The sequence below is a fragment of the Hibiscus syriacus genome, unplaced genomic scaffold (genome assembly GCF_006381635.1).
Source record: "Hibiscus syriacus cultivar Baekdansim isolate YM2019G1 unplaced genomic scaffold, ASM638163v2 tig00011547_pilon, whole genome shotgun sequence".
Taxonomy (NCBI): domain Eukaryota; kingdom Viridiplantae; phylum Streptophyta; class Magnoliopsida; order Malvales; family Malvaceae; genus Hibiscus; species Hibiscus syriacus.
In genome coordinates, this window is record NW_024062249.1 from 301,118 (window position 1) to 321,808 (window position 20,691).

General features: G+C 33.7%; 2 protein-coding genes and 1 pseudogene across 3 annotated transcripts; all 3 read left to right on the forward strand.

The window, feature by feature from the left end:
- Positions 1-1,646: 1,646 nt before the first annotated feature.
- Positions 1,647-2,835, forward strand: LOC120204725 (stress-associated endoplasmic reticulum protein 2-like). Its single transcript, XM_039204757.1, has 3 exons — positions 1,647-1,809; positions 2,270-2,426; positions 2,635-2,835. The coding sequence occupies exons 1-3, from the start codon at positions 1,807-1,809 to the stop codon at positions 2,679-2,681; spliced, it is 207 nt and encodes a 68-aa protein (XP_039060688.1). The 5' UTR covers positions 1,647-1,806; the 3' UTR covers positions 2,682-2,835.
- A 1,844-nt stretch (positions 2,836-4,679) lies between these two features.
- Positions 4,680-6,116, forward strand: LOC120204716 (annotated as a pseudogene).
- Positions 6,117-17,031: 10,915 nt separating this feature from the next.
- On the forward strand, positions 17,032-20,509 carry LOC120204726 (squamosa promoter-binding-like protein 2). 2 transcript variants are annotated; one of them, XM_039204759.1, is made up of 6 exons: positions 17,032-17,050; positions 18,265-18,310; positions 18,530-19,250; positions 19,345-19,481; positions 19,590-19,829; positions 19,979-20,509. In XM_039204759.1, the coding sequence occupies exons 3-6, from the start codon at positions 18,550-18,552 to the stop codon at positions 20,326-20,328; spliced, it is 1,428 nt and encodes a 475-aa protein (XP_039060690.1). In that variant the 5' UTR covers positions 17,032-17,050; positions 18,265-18,310; positions 18,530-18,549; the 3' UTR covers positions 20,329-20,509. The 2 variants fall into 2 exon arrangements, with proteins under 2 accessions (XP_039060690.1, XP_039060689.1); XM_039204758.1 differs by lacking the exon at positions 17,032-17,050 and adding an exon at positions 18,160-18,178.
- Positions 20,510-20,691: the final 182 nt, after the last annotated feature.

Here is a 20,691-nt window from a genome sequence, read left to right on the forward strand (position 1 = left end):
TACAGTTAATGCTTGAATATATTTGTAGTGATGATTTACTTCTTCGCACTCCCATCTTTGTTTCCAATATTAGGCTTTGGATTTTGTGTTCTGTTGAGGGGATCCGCCTCCTGTGAGTTTTATGTTAGGCAGTCGATAACAGACCCCTCAATTGGTTTGATATTATGTTCTGAGTGTGTAGTGTTCGGGTTCTTTTTATTAAGTAGAGAGGTATTATATTTCCAAGCAAATGTCGGGATTCGAAATCACACAAGATGATTAATGAATCTGTGAATGTTTGGTTTTTACCTCCGACATTTCATTTTTTAGGGTACCCTTGGAGGTGTTGAACCATTCAAAAATTTTGTTGCAAGAAACATATCACATGGAATCAAAAATCTGAAAAGTAAACTATTTTTTTTTTGACAAAGCCAATAAAGCCCTTGTTAAAAACTTCTTCTAAACTAACAAAGCCGATAAAGCCCTTGTTAAAAACTTCTTCTAAACCTAACAAGGGGAAAATTTTCGAGGAATTTCGAACTTTCATGTAAAGTGTTTAAAGTATGACCTGTCAATTGATCGTAGAATTTCATAATTGATTAAATGTATCATTTTTCAATCGATTGTAGAACTTCATAATAGTTCAAATATTGTATTTTTGAAGTGTATGTACTTGATTTTAACCCTATAATTTTACCTATAATCTTATCTCTTGAACACCTTATTATCCTTTTTTTACTCTATTTTTTGCAAATAATTAATTGTATGAAGTTTGAGATTCATTGATAATAGTGTAAAGTTTAGATCTAGAGAGAATAAGAGTAAGAAACGTAGAAAAAGAAAGTTTATAATTTTATATTATATAAAATCTAATTGTTATAATTAATTAATTATATAATTTAATTGTTAAATTTTAAGGGTAAAGTACATAAATGGTCCCTTGACTATAGGACATTACTTTATTGAGTCCCCGGATTATTAAAAGTTTCAAAATGATCTCTCGACCATAGGTCGTTGCTTTGTTGAGTCCCTCAACTATTAAAAGTTACAAAATGATCATCCGATTGTTTATTATGTTCCAAACTCGTCCTTCTCCATTAAAAATTGACGACGGTCTGAGTTGGATTTTAACATGCAAATTGAGATATTATAATATCTTATCTTAGAAGCTCAAAAGATTAATGTATCTTAGTCAACATGTTAACGTCTAACTCAGACGATCGTCAAACTTTTAATAGGAAAGGACGAGTTTGAAACATAATGAATAGTCAGGTGACCATTTTGTAACTTTTAATAGTCTAGGAACTCAACAAAGCAATATCCTATAGTCAATGGACTATTTTATAAATTTTAATGATTGAGGGACTCAACAAATCAACATCTTATAGCCGAGGGACCATTTGTGTTCTTTACCCAAGTTTCAAAATATGTGGACCTTTTAATGAATAAATTATTATACATCGTACTTTATTTAAGATTTAACCTTTTATAGAAGATAAAATGGACAGAGAGAAGTCTTAAGGCGGAAACGTCTACGTATCCATTAAACCAATTAAACCGCGCCACGTGTATCAAAGAGTTTCGGGACCAATCAGAACGAAGCCGGTGACGCAACTTCCGCGTAACCTCCAACTATAACTTATTTATCAGTTTTCATCGCCATATAAAGCGGGTGAATCAGCTGACATTTTCTATCATATCCGGAGATTTCTCGAGAAACTGAGAGATCGAGAGAGAAAATAATTCGCAGGGAATTAGGATAGCTTTAAATTTTCCTGCGTGTTATCGCTCTCGATTCATCTCCGGTTACCTGATCTATTCGTCACCATGGTGAGTTATTAATTTTAAAGAATTGTTAATTTGTTTGTTTTATTCAACTGTTTTAAGATTTTGTTTTTCCTATTCGTTCCATCATTATTGTCTGTTAAATATTATTCTTGATCTGCTTGTATCTGAATCGTTCCGATCTACGTTTTTTTGTTTGTTGTATTCTGTTCATTTCGAACCTGCCTGAAAAATCGACTGTATATTTCTTAGAGATCATAGATCTAAATTTACCACATTTACATGCCGTACGATTTGATAGTTTACTGTTTCGAAATCATTTCGATTAACTTAAAGTTTTTTGGTGTAAAATTTAGTTGCATTTTCTCTTTGTCTGAATATTGTATAAATGTTTAGATCCATTGCGACATTAGGCCCGTGCAGACCCTAACCCTATAGTTCCAAAAGATGTTTATTTTGTATTTACCAATTTTAAACTGTGGCTTCTACTTTCTGGTTTGGGCAGACAACATCAAGGCGTCTTGCAGAGAGGAAGGTGGAGAAGTTCCAAAAGAACATAACAAAGAGAGGAGCTGTGGCTGAGACTACTACAAAGAAGGGGAATGATTATCCTGTCGGCCCCGTCCTGCTTGGGTTCTTCATTTTCGTCGTCATTGGATCCTGTAAGAATTCTTTGCCGTTGAATTTATGTATTCGATATCTCTCTAATATAACAAATAACAGCAGCGTACGAACTTTTTTATACTAGTACGTTCAGAACGTCCAAGATGAGTTCTTGATCTTCGTTGATTTGTGCCTGCGTTCCTACGAATTATGTGCACTGTGCCGTGCTTGATGAACTGATCGAGTTCTTTTCATTCACTGTAACAGCTCTCTTCCAGATTATCAGGACTGCGACCGGTGGAGGCATGGCATAAATCTGCACAAGCAAATGTTGAGAAATTGCAGAGACTGTGCTCCTTTTCTGTTAGTTTTGTAGGGAATTGACGATACATTTACTAGAAATATGTTTATGTTGTGAAGTGTTCGAAATTTGAATAAATTAAACTCCTCCCGTTCCGTGGCTTTTCATTCTTTATATGCTACTTTTTGCCTACTTCATTCATGTGTGAATAGGATGGACTAAAATTCTTAAGCATCTTATAACAGTTGGCTGCTCATAGTCTGAGTTAAGTTGATAAAACTTTAACTAGATTCTTGTCAGGTCTGATCGGGAAAAAATTATCCGGTATTAAGTCGCATTGGGTTGAATTGAATTTGAAAATATTTTTTCCGACAACGGGTGGTTTACCTGATCTTTGGACACTTTAAATAGCTGAGTCGCTTTTTGTGTGTTGCACGTTCCGATCTAGGCTTGTTGGACCCGTTTGTTGACTCTGTGTCGTTTCCTTTGTTGCTAGACTCCCCTAGTTGGGATCGACTTGTCTATTCTCTGGTTCGAGGGATGCAAGGAACCAATTAGTAGCAGTATGTATCCCTGTTATTGTCTATTTTGTTGATGATCAACAAAAGATTTCTAATTAGTATATTAATTCACCTTATTTAAGCAGTCCTTTGTTGTATGTAACCAATCGGTTCATTTGACTCGACCTCAAGTGTAACATGAGCAAACCTTCGTTTCCCGAGCAAGTCATTCGAATGTGCTTCCCCGTCAAATTCTAAGCATCATACGTTTGGCACTGTGTCAGCCTCCTTCCACAAGAGCGTCAACTTCTGCAGCTCCCATATGCACACACAAATTTAGAAATTTAAAAATAGTCTAAAATTTTGATACTCATTTTTTAAGATAAAATGAATATATAAATTTTTGTTTTCTTTTTTTCTCATTCCTTAAATATATTAAACCAAATTTATTAATTTTTTTAAAAATAATGGAAATGCATTCAGCTCCCTAAATTCTATGCATCGCCCCGGACTTGGCTCCCTAGAAGACTTAATGCATCGGCCCGATGCGTTGACGTCAAGAATTCCATCACACCATACATTTGTTGGAAGGGAATTGACAAGACGTTGAGTACTTGACATAAAATGAATGATACGGATTTTAAAATAGTCAAAGTCTCGTTTTCAATTTCAAAGTTCGTTTACAATTTCAAAGTTAAAGTTTGGTGCTGGACGGATTGCTTGGCAAAATGGCTAAGTAAATGATGTGGGATTTTTTTTTATTATAATTCAATACGGTTATTATTTTCTCATTTAGGGTGAATTGTATAGTATTAATTCAAAGACGTCAGGTGCTTCACGTGTCTTTAAGTTAAATATAAAGACTCCACAACTGCATGACTCCTTCAGAAAAATGAAGAAAATTTTACGACTGCCTAGTGTCTTTAGACAAATGGAGAAAACTTCAAGAATATACGGCGTCTTTAACGAATAAGAAGCCATAGTTTAGAAAAAAAATACAATGAATACCTTATATGTGAAAATCATTTTTTCCACAACTCTATATGGGCGAGGAAGCCAGATTGCTTAGTGTTTCCTTGGGACCGTAATATGAAACAACCAACTCTCACCAAAAGAAGCAAATATAAATAATATAACATCCATATTCTTGCATTTTAATTGTTTATTTCTTACTTATAATCCCATGCACTATTCATGATTACCGGTTTATCTCTGCAATTCCACAATCCATTATAAAGCAAAGGCCGTGCCACTAGTCTTTAAATTCATTCCCTGCAATTCTTCGTATCAACTATGCAAACTCCGATGCACCTTTCCGAAGATGACGATGAACATGTTTTCCATAGCAAATACCAACCGGTTTCAGTTCCGGATAACTTGACGTTGCCAGAATTTGTTCTACAGGATGCTGAGTTATACGCCGACAAGGTGATAGTAACGAATGGTCCAAACTATGAAAAGGTGATGAAATCAAATGCCTGCAGGCTCCTTAAAGACTATGAAATCTAACAATGGCAAACATTATACTATATTTGGCATTACAAGTGAAAGATCAAGAGCCACCTGTCGTCGTGCTAGGTGAGGAGCGGATTGAAGGCGCCACGAATTGGTACGAGCTGCTGGAAACAGGGGATCGTGCCGGTACAGGCACCTGGTTTACAAGTGATCTATGTGCCCTTCCATTCTCATCGGGCACCACAGGGATTTCAAAGGGTGTAATGCTAACTCATAGGAACTTAGTGGCAAACTTATGTTCTCTCTCTTCAGTGTCGGAACCGAAATTATCGGTGAAGTCACCACATTAGGCCTAATTTCGTTCTTCTACATGTACGGTATCGTTGGAATTTGTTGCGCCACACTTAGGAACAAAGGGAAAGTGGTGGTCATGAATAGGTTCAATCTCCGGACTTTCCTTAATGCACTGATCACACACGAGGTTACATTCGCCCCTACTGTGCCACCAATAATTCTGGCCCTTGTTAAGAACCCCATAGTCGATGAATTTGATCTCAGTAAGTCCAAGAGGTGAGACCAATGTTCCCTTTTAGTAGTTCATGATTTGGCTTTTATAGTATACTACATGCTTATATATATGTGTTTTAACATTGTTTGCTACAAGACATGTGGACTAACCGAGCATAGCTGCATCACACTCACCCATGGCAACCCCATGAAAGACAATCACACTGCAAAGAAAAGCTCAGTTGGGTTTATCCTTCCTAATCTCGAGCTCAAGTTCATCGATCCCGATTCCGGTCGATCTCTTCCAAAGAATACCCCGGGTGAATTGTGTGTTAGAAGCCAATGCATAATGCAAGGTGCAATAACATCATTTGAAAACAAATTCAATTGACACTTAAATTTACTCTTGATTTTTAAGCTTACAGGCTACTACAAGAACAACTAGGAGACTGATCGATCCATCGACGAGAATGGATGGCTACACACCGGTGACATTGCTTATATAGAAGAAGATAGAGATATCTTTATCGTCGATCGCATCAAAGAGTTAATCAAGTATAAGGGTTTTCAAGTTGCTCGGGCGGAGCTAGAGGCCATCCTCCTTACACGTGGATGCAGCTGTGGTGCCTTAAGTACAAGCTATTTTTCTCAACACTCGTATCCAAGACACAGAAATATGATCATATCCGTGTCTATCACATGTACTCACTCTCGATCAATGCAAGTTGCCCGACAAAGAAGCAGGGGAAATACCGGCAGCGTGCCTCGTGATAAACCCGGATTCGAAAGAAACCGAAAGGGACATCATGGACTATGTGGCCTCCAATGTGGCACACTACAAGAAAGTGAGGGTCCTGTAATTTGTGGACACCATCCCAAAATCACCATCGGGGAAGATCATGAGAAGGCTTTTGAAAGACAAGATGATGGAAAATATGGGCAAAAACATTTCCAACACCTAAATTCAACATTTGCCAAAAAAAACTATATAATATATTTCTAAACTTAATATTTACTCATTGCTAAGAAAAAAATATTTAGTCTCCTAATCATGATTTATAATAGCAAACTACATTATCATTAGCATCTGTTTCTGGTTGGCAAAATCATGATTAACATTCTAAAATAATAATATAAACAAGTGGATAAGTTGGTAGAGCACAAGACTCTTAATCTTGGGGTCGTGGGATCGAGTCCCAAAGGACATTTCATAATTCGGAGGTCTCCTACGGAAGCTGTTCTCAACCTGACATTGGGGGCAGCCTACTATCCTACCTCCTCTTATCTCATTACATATGGGAATAAGGGTCAGCTAATTTTATCTGTTTCTGCTTGGCAAAATCATGATTAACATTCTAAAATAATAATATAAACAAGTGGATAAGTGAATTAATTTAATGTTTTGATGCAAGTGTGATTATTATATTTATTATTAATTATTATAATCCAAAAACTGGAACTCAATTTATTTTTCTTAATTATTCTTATTGCTAGGTTGTGCCATGCATATAAAAACAAACGCAGAATAATTATTAATTAACTCCTAATTGTTCTTGAGTTTAATCACTTTTTATTAGTAATTGAATTTTGAATTTTTATTAATTCGATTTAATACAGTTTTAATCAAAATTTGCCAATTTAATTTTAGCTGTAAAAAGTAATTTTTTTTTATTAATCTCAAATTTCAAGTCTAACGTCTCCAGGGCCGGTTGGCTACCCCTTCCGTCCAAAAGAATAGCCTCAATTTTGTTCACTGTTTCTATTTTATTCCTTTTTTTTATTAATTTATACTTTATTTCCTAAAATAATAAAAAATAACAATATTAGTCTATTGCTATTTCAAAATAAGATTTATTTTAAAGTAGGTATATAAAATATATCATCAATTTATTTAAATATTTACATAAAATTAAAAGAGTTTTACACAATATAAATGAATTGTATCCCTTAAATAAACATATAATATAATAAATATTTACTTTTTATAGAAGAAACTAATTTTATTTAAAATAGGAAATATTTCAAATTACAATAAAGATTTATAATTACAATAAAGATTTACAATCACAATCGTAAATTAAGCACATAATTAGGAAAATTTTCTATAATCATTGAAACAAAACTAGTAACTTAAGATCACATAAGGATCATACAAGGAAATATTAAATCTAACCAAGAAGCTCGAGCAAAGATAGATATAAACAAATTTGATCGCATCGGTAAACGAACCACAAAAGGCAATCAAATTATTGAAAGACCACCGACAAACCGCAAATCATACTCGAGCGACGTGAAAAGCTATCCACGAACACAAATCGAGTATCCAAATCCAATCTGAGGTTTCAAAGCAGAGAATATCACAAGATATTAAATAAGCGTCATTTTGATTAATCGTGGTAATGTCAAATCAACTCTTAGAAAGAAATAAATAAAAACGGCCAAAGAATCGAAATAATATCAAAAAGTATAAAAACACGTGCCATAAAGGCATATGAAAACGTGCAACACATACAGACTTACTGAAAAAAAAAATAAAAAAAAATAAAATATTAATATGATATGATATAAAAAAGAAAACGAAAATAAAGAGTATCAGTGGTCGACAACCAACATTAAAATTAGTGTCACTCTATTAACAAAGATAAAAAAAATAGATGAACGACTCATGAACGAGAAAAAAATTAGATTTTTTGGGTTTTTCAAGATGTAATAACTTAATCTTGATTCTATTAAACATTTATTTTTAAATTAGGTTTTAAGACAAAAATAACATGACATGATACAAAAATCATGTAATAAAACATTTACTTTTTAATAAAATTTCCAAAATATTAATAAAAAATCATATTCTCATTAGTTTAAATAAATCATAATTTTTAAAATTATACTTCATATATCAGATTTTAATTTTGCATTTTATGTTTTAAACTCGAATTTATAAAATTACAAAAGAAAAATCGATGTTAATTTATTTTGTTTAGTTTTCTAAATAAAACGTCACGTGATATTTTATGAATACTTCCCATGGTATTTTCTGTTCATGCTACATTATTTTTGACACATGAATATTACAATAGATTAATTATGATAATTTTTAAATATACTAAAAACAGTAATAATGAGGTGAGAAAATACTTTTTTATCAAAATATCATTCATTAAAAAATATTTTTCATTTTGATATATATTTTCAATTATTTTTTATATTAATACATTTTTATATCACATAAGGCAAAGATAATTTTTACAGAAACTACTTTCAAGAAAATGTTTTTTTATACGAATTATATTTTGTTGATGTGACATATTTAGCAGATAACTTTTAGAATTAGTTTTATGTTCTAACATTTAATAAATATGTGTTTATAATTTTATATTTAAATATTTTAAAATTCTAATATCTAAATAGTATGTAATTTGAGTAATTAATGAGGATTTTCAAATTTCATATTATTTTTTAAATGATCTGTAGGGATTATAAGGTAATATTTGTTTCATTTATTTTGAGTAATCTAGGGTAATTAAAAGTGACATTATATATTCTATAGACTCTTAATCATTTAACAACGAACATTCAAATACCCTACAATTACTTAATTCGTACATTTTTTTGTTCATAATTTTAACCGATTTCTTTTTTTTCATTTTAATCTAACATATTTTTGTACTTCATTATTGGAGAAAAAAATTATCTATCTCCTTTTGTTAACCTAGATTTCCTTTCAATATTCTTGTGACGCCTTATTCTTTTGCTGCGTCACTAATCTTAATGTTAGTTACTAACCGCCTATGATTATTAGTTATATTATTATTTTATAATATGTCTTGTTTTTCCTTTTTTCTGATGTTTTTTTTTAATTTTAAATAAGAATTTATGCCGTTGTTGTTTTTTCTGCTCTTGTAGCATGTGTTTTCTATACTTTTATGGCATTATCCTTATGACTTTTGGTACGTTTTTCACATACATTTGCGGTTATTTTGGTACTCGTACAAAGACCCTTACAACATTTGTTTTTTGATTAGTTTATCGGTGGTTAAATTATCAGATTTCCTTTTTGATAAAATGTTGTTTTTTTATATAATCATAATTGTGTAGCGAACTAGTCTCTCAGATAGTTTATGTAACGACCCGAATTCTGGGTTAGTAGTTTGGGTCAACCCGAGACTCAAAGTTTGAGCCCAAAAGACCTTATATAATTATTGGACCAAGTTTAGTATTAGTGGGCTTGGTTTGGGCCTAAGAGTTTTAATGTTTGGGATGAGAATTTTATGAAATAAAAAGTAGAGGGACTAAAAGTGTAGTTTACCTATAATTCAAATCGAAAGCTAAAAACCCCTTCATTTTATATGATTTACGTGAACCATCTTCACCGTTTTTCTCACCAAAAACTCATCATCTTCTTCTTCATCATTTCTCTTTTCTTCTCTCTCCCAAGTGAAAATTTAAGGATTCAAGTTAGTTTACTTTAAACCAAGGTAAGAATGTTTCCCTTACCCTTCAAGCTTCAAATTAAGCTTCACATTGCAAGTTTTAGAATTAGTTTTCAAAAGTGGTAGTGAGAGGTTCATGAGAATCTATGATTTTTAGCTCATTTTTGGGTGGATTTGAGTTATAGGGAGTTTATTTAGATTGTATTCAACCCCTAGATGAATTAGTAATCATTTTTGCTCACTTTTGTTTAGTGAAAGAGGTAGGAGAAAGCTAAAGAGCAAGAGGTAAAGAAAAGTTGAACATTGGGCGAGTTGGGAGAGTTCTAACCATCAAAGAAGCAAGATAATGCATTCACAACTCTTCTATACCATTAGTGGGTTATTAAAAGTGCAAGATAGCATAATGGTTGAGATGAAAGCATGATGTGCATTCTCATGGTAGTTTTCATGTTTTAGAGTTTTAAACATGTTAAAACCTTATTTATGCTTCTTTGTAACTACACAATACGTTAATAATGATTGGGGACCTCATTAAGGTCTTTGGAATTGAGAAATAGGTTTATTTCGTGTTAAAACCATGCATTATCCAGTTGGGGTCTCAATACTGAAGGGTCAGTATCAAGATTGTTCTTCATTTATGTTGAAAACATTTTGATGTTTCGATATAACAAATTAAGTTAAATGAATTTTAAGATTTTAAAAAAGATTTTCTAAGTATATTCGATGTAATTATTCGAATATCAAAATATTACTCCAAGTCTTTCAAAGTTCATTTTAATCCTTACTAAAGTGTAAAATTGTGTTTTATACTTAAACTATTTTAAAACAATTTTACAAAGTATTTCGAGCCTTAATCGAGCCAAAAATATTTTTTTAAAGGGTTTCAAGAAAAATCAGATTGTCTAGGGGGTACAGATTCTCCCCCCTAGGGGGTACCGATTCCCCCTGTCTAACGGTCAAAAACATATTGCACTTAGGGAACCGATTCCCCATGAGGGGGTACAGATTCCCCCCACGCTTCAAGCTATTTTATTAATTGTTTCTCATCCCCAAATGGCTCCAAAACATCCCCAACGACTATATACAACTTCAAACACATTCCAAGTTATAAATACAAGCTAAGGACACTTGAAGAAGCAAGAGAACAACTATCCAAGCAATCAAACACAAGAGAAGAGTTTTTCAATCTTATTTCATCTTTCTCTTGTAAATATTTTGTTCTTGTGAGCTCAATCTTGTAAACACCTACCTTAGAGAGGTTTTCTTGTTTACATCTTTTATCCTTTTGTAAAGGGGAAAGGTTCTAGCTTAGCCCGTGTAAAAGCTAGGGAAAGGTTCTAGCTTAGCCTGGAAAAACTAGGGAGTTTGTAAGGTTACTATTTATCTTCAAAAGAAAGAACAAATTAGTGAAGTTGTTGGAAAATCCTTGGTGAGGAGCTAAGGTAGTGGACGCAGACTTTGTTTGAGAAAGTCGAACCACTATAAATCGCTGTGCAATTCTCTATCTTTCAATCTCCTTACTCCCTAAACACAAAACCGTTCCGACCCCTCTTTGCAAACCGTTCCGGTTATCGATTTGAGCTTCCGAAAATCCTAACAATTGATATCAGAGCCTAACTCGTTAAGAAGGTTTGACCACCTTGAGACAATCCTAGAAGAAGCTCTACCAATTCCCGACGCAACCGACAAAGAAATGACTTTTTCCTCCGGTGCTTATTATCTTGAAGAATATCCTATTATGGATTCACAATCGGTCAACAAGCCACCTTTCTTCAATGGAGAAAATTATGCACATTGGAAGAATAAGATAATGTACTTCATTCAATCATACAATCTAGGAGCTTAGTACTCAATCATGGACGGTTACTCCTCTCCACCCGGCAAGTACAACGATTGGAGTAGAGAAGAGCAGAAAAATTTTCAGCTTAATTATAAGGCTATACATATTCTATTTTGTGCTTTAGGCCTAAATGAATATGGAAGAGTCTCATCTTGTTCCAGTGCCAAAGAGATTTGGGATAAGCTCCAAGTCACTTATGAAGGAACCGACGAAGTGAGGGAATCAAAGAAAAGTCTTCTCAACCATAGCTACGAGAACTTCAAGATAAAACCCGATGAAGACATCAAAGCTATGACGGATAGATTTTCCATGATTGTCAACGGTCTCAAGGGATATGGAGAAGTAATCCCAAATGAGAAGCTTATGAGGAAGATGATTTACTCTCTTCCAAAGGAGTGGCAATCAAAGAAGAATGGCCATTATCGAAGCAAGAAACCTAAAGTCTCTCACTCTCGATGAGCTAATTGGTTCCCTTCTCACTCATGAGATGATGGTGAAGGAAGATGAAGAAAGGGAAGAGAAGAAAAACAAGAAGAAGTAGAAGAAGAAGAAGAATGAGAACGTAGGCATCAATGAAAGCTATCAAGATTCAAGTGATGAGGTGGATGATGAACAAAAAGAAGATATGGTCAAGCTCTTGAAGGAACTCACGAGATTCATGATTTCCAAGGAAGTGAAACATGAATCAACCAAGAAGAAGAGTCCCCCGGTATGTTTTGATTGTCAAAGAAAGGGGCATGTCATGTATGAATGTCCTCTTCTAAAGAAAAAGGGGAAGAAAGCATTTGTTGCATCTTGGAGTGATGAAGATGATTCCAATGATGAAGATGAAGTAGTCAACCTATGCCTCATGACCACTCAAGAAGAATTCGAGGTATCTTCTAACTCAAATAAATTTAATTCATTTGCTTTTGATGAGTTACAATATGCTTATAATAGGTTGTATTTGGGATTTGAGACCATGAATTCCAAATATACGAAATTAATTTCAAAACTCAAAAATAAAGATAATTTGATTTTGAAAGAAAAAGTTGATTTTGAAAATCAAAATGAAATTTTGAAAAATAATTTAGAGCTTTCAAAAATCAAAATAAATTATTTAGAAAAAGAAAATTTTGAGTTAGGTGTTAAGTTTGAAAGCTTAATAAAAGAAAAAAGAATTAATTTCTAAAAACAACCTATTATGTTTAAATATGGCAAAATGCTCACATTGCCATTATCATGGTCATATGGAACATACTTATCCTTTGAAGAAAGGAAAACATTTTAAAATTAGGCAAGTATGGGTTCCAAAAGGAACAAGGGGCATTGTAACTAACGTTCAAGGATCCAAAGCAATTTGGATACCAAAATCTACTTAAATGTCTCTTGTAGGTGTGTGGAAGTAATTGTGATGAAAATGATGATATTCAAGAAGCTCTAGCCACACATGAAAAAGGAATGAGTAACCTCTAAGCTTAATACTTTTAATTTTGGATTATTTGGTTGCTCATTTGATTTTAAGCATGCATGAGTTTTTGTTTTAAATGATTATGCATCATTGTTTTAATCTCATGTATGTTGAAAAGATGATTATGATGAACATTTTAAAGTTGTAATGATTTTTCATAATTTTTAGTTCATCATAATAAAATTTTGGTCAAAATTTGTTTTAATGCAAATGATATCTCTCTAACAATTGATATCAACTTTTCAAATACTTTGATTTTATAAATCTTTAAAATGTTTTGACCTAAATTTGATTGTTTATGCATGTGGTTTAAATAAAAATGATATCTCTCTAATAATTGATATCAAAATTTTTCAAATGCATAACATTTTTAGAAAATTTTATGCATATGATCTTAAATTCAACAATTGGTATTGCATAAAGTATTTTAGTCTTGGATATATTGAATTTCATATGCTACTAACATGTTTGTTATTTTTTGTTGAAATTCAATTTTGTTTAAGTGTCAAGATCCTAAAAGCAAAATTTTATATGGAATACATTTATTGAGGGGGAGCTTTGATTTTTTCAAATGATTTTTAAAATGTCAAATTTACTACTTACTCTCCAACGTTATTTTGAACTTCAAAGATTAGAGTCTTTTTTATTTAACAAAAAGGGGGAGAAGTGTTAAATAAGTGTTAAGGTGTTAAAGGGGAGAAGTGTTAAAGTAAGGGGGAGTAATTTCAAACTTTATTTCAAAATCTTAAAATTACTCAAATGTTTTGTTATATCAAAAAGGGTGAGATTGTTGAAAACATTTTGATGTTTCGATATAATAAATTAAGTTAAATGAATTTTAAGATTTTACAAAAGATTTTCTAAGTATATTCGATGTAATTATTCGAATATCAAAATATTACTCAAAGTCTTTCAAAGTGCATTTTAATCCTTACTAAAGTGTAAAATTGTGTTTTATACTTAAACTATTTTTAAAACAATTTTACAAAGTATTTCGAGCCTTAATCGAGCCAAAAATATTTTCTTTTTAAAATGTTTCAAGAAAAATCAAATTGTCCAGGGGGTACAGATTCCCCCCAGAGGGTACCGATTCCCCCCCCAGGGGTACCGATTCCCCCCTGTCTAACGGTCAAAAACAGATTGCACTTAGGGAACCGATTCCCCATGAGGGGGTACCGATTCCCCCCACGCTCCAAGTTGTTTTATTAATTGTTTCTCATCCCCAAATGGCTCCAAAACATCCCCAACGACTATATACGACTTCAAACACATTCCAAGTTATAAATACAAGCTAAGGACACTTGAAGAAGCAAGAGAACAATTATTCAAGTAATCAAACACAAAAGAAGAGTTTTTTAATCTTATTTCATCTTTCTCTTGTAAATATTTTGTTCTTGTGAGCTCAATCTTGTAAACACCTACCTTAGAGAGGTTTTCTTGTTTACATCTTTTATCATTTTGTAAAGGGGAAATATTCTAGCTTAGCCTGTGTAAAAGCTAGGGAAAGGTTCTAGTTTAGCCCGGAAAAACTAGGGAGTTTGTAAGGTTACTCTTTATCCTCAAAAGAAAGAACAAATTAGTGAATTTGTTGGAAAATCCTTGGTGAGGAGCTAAGCTAGTGGACGTAGACTTTGTTTGAGAAAGTCGAACCACTATAAATCGATGTGCAATTCTCTATCTTTCAATCTCTTTACTCCCTAAACACAAAACCGTTCCGACCCCTCTTTGCAAACAGTTCCGGTTGTCGATTTGAGCTTCCGAAAATCCTAACAATTTATGGGCAAATTCATAAATTCAAGAGTATTGATACCGGGGTCATTGTCTCGAGACTCCCAAGCTTGGTCTCGAGACCGAAATTCTAGTAGGCTTTTTTAGTATCAATACTTATATAGAGTATCGATACTGAGTCAAGGGTATCGATATTGAAGGACGGGTATCAATACCAACAGTCTGTTTTGGACAAGAAAGTATGATTTCAAGGGATTAGACTCTAGGTATCCCAACACTTGAGTATATCTTCAAATAAGACTACAAGTGAGAACATTAATGATGTTTAATCACATTTAGAAACAATATTAATTAGGTCGACATAAAACTAGCCTTGATTGATGCTCAGGAAACGATTAAGACACATGAGTTCTTTCAGCAAGATTATAGTGTCGAAGTATAGAATCGGTCCAGATATATCCTTAAGTAGTGCGCGAGGCGTAAGGTCCAACACTCAAGGAGTGAGCTAGTCGAGGGTGTTGACTGGTGTATGAATTTCGGGCAACATCATCGATAGACTAGAGGGGTGTGTGAGCTCCGAGATGCAGAACTCTCAGTCGCACCATAATGTCTACCATAGAGTAGAGAATGTAGTATATGAGTACTCAATATTGCAGTTTACCAGTTAGCTTAAGTATGATATGAACACTTTTAGTATGACTTAGTTGTTAGTGTGGCACTGGGCTAATTAGCTCAGCGTTTGGAATTTGTTTCCTTACACATGTTAGTCGAGGAGCTGTCAGATGACCCTTTTTGCCAACAGTTATCCAGACTATACTAGTGCAGAGTACGTCTCAAGTTCATATTTAGAGGGCATGTATATTTGTAAACCCCGTATTATATATTCGAGTCGTAACTTATTTTAAACGATGGTCTGTATTATTTGAATTATTATTTTTTTAGAGCTCCTAATGTAAACTATTCCATTTATATTTTGTTTGAATTATCTTAGCATGAGTATCTACAAAGAGCATTTTAAAATAAAGAAAAATTTAAAGAAAAAAAAATTGGTTAACCACTTCAGTGATTCTGTGTGGCGTCCTTATCGATCGATTGTGTGGCATACTGGTTTATGGTATTACAATTTAGTTCATTTATCACTTCGTAGAGTGTCTCGTTCAACAAATATAAAGAGTTTTATGAATGTTACTAGATTCTTTTGATGCTGGTCTTCATTATCAATGAAATATTTTATTTTACTTCATATCATTGAGTTTATTTTTGTATGAGTGTTTTTTGTGTGATAATTGTCCTTATTTTCTCTTTAGGTTTAGGCTCTCTATAATTTTAATTCATTAATTTATTGTTATTAATAAAATCCAGTCATTGTTCACGAAATAAATATGTGCTCGCACCTCCACAATAGAGGTACAAGTCACGTCGTTAAATAAGTGTCTCACGTAATAAGTCAGGGTTGACGTTAGATCAAGTCGAATCAAATTAAATTAAAAAAAATTAAGTTATTTAAGTTGATGAGTCTTATTTTATAACTCGAAATTAATTTAAAATTTTTTCGAGTCAAGTCGAGTCGGTTTTTCGAGTTCTATTTAAACTTAATTGTGAATATTTATAATATTATAATATTATTTGATTTCAATTTAAGTGACTTTTTATAACCATATATACTATATAAATATATTTCTTCATCTTTTTATATGTGATATACACATATTATACAAAGTCCAAGGACTCGACTCAAACTTAAAAATAAATCCACTAATTATTAAAATTTTCAAGTTATTCAAGTTGCATTTTACAACTCGATTTGAACTTGAAATTTTTTGAGTCGAGTCGAGTTTATGAAATTGTAACTCGAAGTCAATTCAAGTTGAGTTTTTTCAAGTCGAATAGAGTAAAAAAATTGATTTTTTGAGTCGAGTCGAGTTTTTTTTACCCTTAGTCTTTATTATACATGACAATAAAATTTTGAATCTAAAATATATATTATTTTTATACTAATTTTTATTATTTAAATGTATAAATTTGTTATATATTTTTATTAAAATTTAACTAATAATTATTCTAAAATATTTTTAAAATTTAATCTAATACAATCTTATCATCGTTTTGTTATATTACGATCAAATATTTGATTTATTTACCTTTTTTAAAAAATACATTAAGATTACATATATCACAATTTAAACTCTGTTAAAAAATTATTATTCCTAAGATAATGTAATAATAAAAGGGTTAATAGGTTTATACAAAAAAATAAAAAAGATAAAAGGGGAATTATTACTTTGAGAAAGGCCAGGCTTTTCATTTGTTTTGCCCCCACTCTCCATCTCTTTCGGTGTTTGTCCCCTGCATTTACAGTCTCTGAAAGGCTCTGACTCGGTCTCAGGCTCAGATTCAGCCGTGTGAGCTGTGCTCTTTCTCCTTTCCTTTTCAGCATCTTTAATTTTTCTCCTTCCCTTCTGACCCCCATCGGTAAGCAACAATCTCACTTCGCTTTCCCTTTTTTTCCCTATATATATTTTTTGCACTTTGTTTTCACTAAACGCCGTTAAACAAAAGAAGGAAAGATGAAATAGAGATTTCTTTTTTGATTAATAAAGAGAGCAATCATGAGGTGCTGGAGTTTCCAAAAACAGGGAAATTGTTTTTGTTTTTGCGGCTGAGATTGAAACATCATTTTCTTCATATGTTCTACTTTTATGTGAGCTTGTATCAACTTTAGAGAGAGAAAAAGGGTGGATTTTTGAAGTTTTTCCCGCTCTTGCTTCGTTTTTGTTCCTTCCCTTTTCTTGTTTTCTGGGGGAAATGGAAGAAAAATAGTAACTTTTTTTGGGGGGTTAAACTTAATAGGCATCTTTTATTCTCACCTTATATTTCTGGAATGAAACCTAAGTGGAGTTTATCAACTCTTTAAAAGGAATAACTATATGATAAATAATATGCAAAGGAGACCAAATTATGTTATTTGGTTCTAATGTTTCACTGTGGGGTTAAGTAAATAAAAAAGGGTTGTTGTGGTAGCTGTGAGGTGTTTGAATTTATGGCAGATTAGGGTTTCATTGAATTTTGCTTTGTGCAGTAGTTGATAGGTTGTTGTAGGTCACATCCAGGGACCTACTTTGTAAAGATTGCCCAGATAATTCAACGCGAATTATTGAATGAGTTCGAGTTGTCTTCGAGTAGCTCACTCGGTTAAAACGTGATATTTGTGGAATTTCGGTGGTCGATAGGCAAGTTAAATTATTCCTAGAGTTTTGGTAGTTGAATTTACTGCGGATGTTGGTGGTTTATGGATCAGTTCAGTAGTATGTTTTTACTCTCGGTTGATGTGATGCCATCCATACATTAGTACAAGAATCATATCGAGATTTCTTCAACAAAAAAAAGAATCATATCGAGAGATCGGTCGGCATTATGGTGTCTACATGTTTGTGTTAGCAATAATGTAGTAGAAGACAAGCTGTACTACTATTCTTATTCATTTTCCAATGTCTAATATATGACCTTTTTCTTTTTATCTTTGCTTAAGTTGTCTAGTCTACTTCTGAACGATCGAGATCGATATCTGCGTAGAAGTTTTGCTCTGCTTGAGGAATGATTGTTTGTTTAGTTGAACCTCTGTGCTATTCAAGTTTTGATTGTTTTGTTTGGTGGGTTTAACAATTTTCTAATTTGTACCACTCTAGGTTTGAGAAACAGAGAGGATTGGCTTTGATGCTGTGAGATTTAGAGGTACGTTTTGGACTCGTTATTGCAGGATTTGCTTTTCGGTTGTTTTACATGCTATGTATGATGTATCGATATAGTTTCCCAGAATAGTCTGCTTTATATATAAGGTTATTGAATTTAGCATGATTGAAATTCTTTTTGTTTCAATTCCTTTATGAATTGAGCAAGCCTCGAGGTTATATTTCAGAATTTGGTGACGAATTGCTTTGCTTTTATGTGAAGGATATTGTTCGAATTATTCTATGAGTTCTATGTCTCTGATGGAGTGGAACACTAAAACCCCGTTGCAATGGGAGTGGGAAAACCTAATGATGTTAAATGCGACACCGACTGAACTTCCAAGGAAGCTAATACCGGTGGAGTGGGATATTGATGGAGAGGAAGGAATGGACTCTGGATCTCTCTATTCTTCTGGTGCTGCTGCTGGAGGTAGTGGTGTTTCTGGCTCGGATTTGGGCCGTGCTTCTTCGTCTAAAAGTTTAAAATCGGCATCCATTAATTCTTCATCTTTTGGAGAGGTAAAAGCGACCAGATTTACTTTGGAGGCTTTTGAAGCTATCCCAGATAATGTTAGCAAAAAGAAAAAGGCCTCCAAGGTTGAGCACTCTGGTAGCTTCCCAATATTTGAAGCTTCAGTCGGCTCTGGTGAGCCATTACTCAGTTTAAAGCTCGGTAAGCAAACATACTCTGAGGACGTTTTTTCAGGTAGCAATGCGAAGCCTTCATCTTATTCTGCAACACATGCACCATCTCCTACCCCAGAAAAGAGATCCAAACTCAATTGTCAGCGTACACATCTTTGTTGCCAAGTTGAAGGCTGTAACCTCAACCTTTCTTCAGCTAAGGATTACCATCGGAAACACCGAATCTGTGAAAGTCATTCAAAGAGCCCTAAGGTCATTATAGGTGGTCTGGAACGTCGGTTCTGCCAGCAGTGTAGCAGGTAAATTTTGTTGATAGTAGTGATTTGATTCTTTATTGCTGAACTTGTCTCATTATGAATGTTGAAATCATAATTGGTATTCATGATGTCAAAGGTTCCATGGCCTGTCGGAGTTTGATGAAAAGAAGAGAAGCTGCCGCCGGCGTCTTTCTGACCACAATGCAAGGCGGCGCAAACCACAGACAGAAGCAGTCCACTTCAGTGCTGCAGGGCCTTTATCTGCAGAATATGGTACTGGTTTCATATTCAAATCTGATATGGTTTTTTATTAGATAATTTGGTTGAAAATAATTATGCCGATTATATCGTATGACTTAAGTTGTGTCGCTGACTGTGCAGATGGAAAACAACTGATTAGTTTTTCCTGGAATAAAGTGCCATTTATTCATAATGCTAGACCGAATGAAAATTTTATGTGGGAAGGAACATTCGACTCCCGGTCCTCTCAATTGAAAGGTTATGCAACTACGAAAGCCGGAAATGTCAATGTGCAGCTGCAACTGCCAGGCAATCAGCCACTGAATTCCATTGCAACACAATGTCATGATTCCACCGGCACCGCCGAGGTTCTCAACCAAGGTTTGTTTTGTTTTTCTTACCAGGAAAGGAGATTTCATCAAAATTGCTTTTAAATGACTAGTAACATAACAGCATGCCCTCGAGTTCGCGATGCTGCTCGTAGTTCAACTGATTTACAAGCTTATACAAGTTTTGTGAACTCTTGGTAGGTATAGAAGAATCCACATCTGCTTCGAATATGGGTACGACGCAAGATCTTCATCGTGCTCTCTCTCTTCTGTCAAATGAGCGCTGGACTTCCTGTGAGCCGCCGAAACGCGGTTCACTTTCCTACCCCATGCATGTTAATGGTACCAGCATGTCTCAGCCCACAACAAATGCAATTTCAGAGAGTTTCTCTTTCCCACATGCCTTGTCTGAAAACTGGCAGATGGAACAACAAAGGACGGCTCAACCCCTAGTGCAGACAAGCTTGCACGGCGATGGCGACAACCATTTTCAAGAGTTCCAGCTCCTTAGGGCTCCATATGATGGCTTTTATTCCCATCAGATTAATTAACTGCCACAGATTTCAAATCCCAAATTTCAACCGGGCAGGGCTCACGTGTAGAAGAAAAAGTCTTTGCTAGTGTAGGACATGCTATCCCCATATTTTGGAATTCTTGTTTCTATTTTATTTATATCTAAAGTCAAAATAACTCTAATTATTGCGTGCAAGAACGAATTGCTTTAATGTCATTTTGGAGTAGGGGACGGGGATGATTTAAGTTAAATATTGCTGCAAATGTTGAATACTTTGATCTTCCAAAAATGAATTAGTGCAACATTAGTTCTATCTGATTGGTTCCTTAAATACTACAAACATTTCCGTAATGTCACAAATAAACGTCAATTTTTGCTAAATTATGGTGACGCGTGAAAA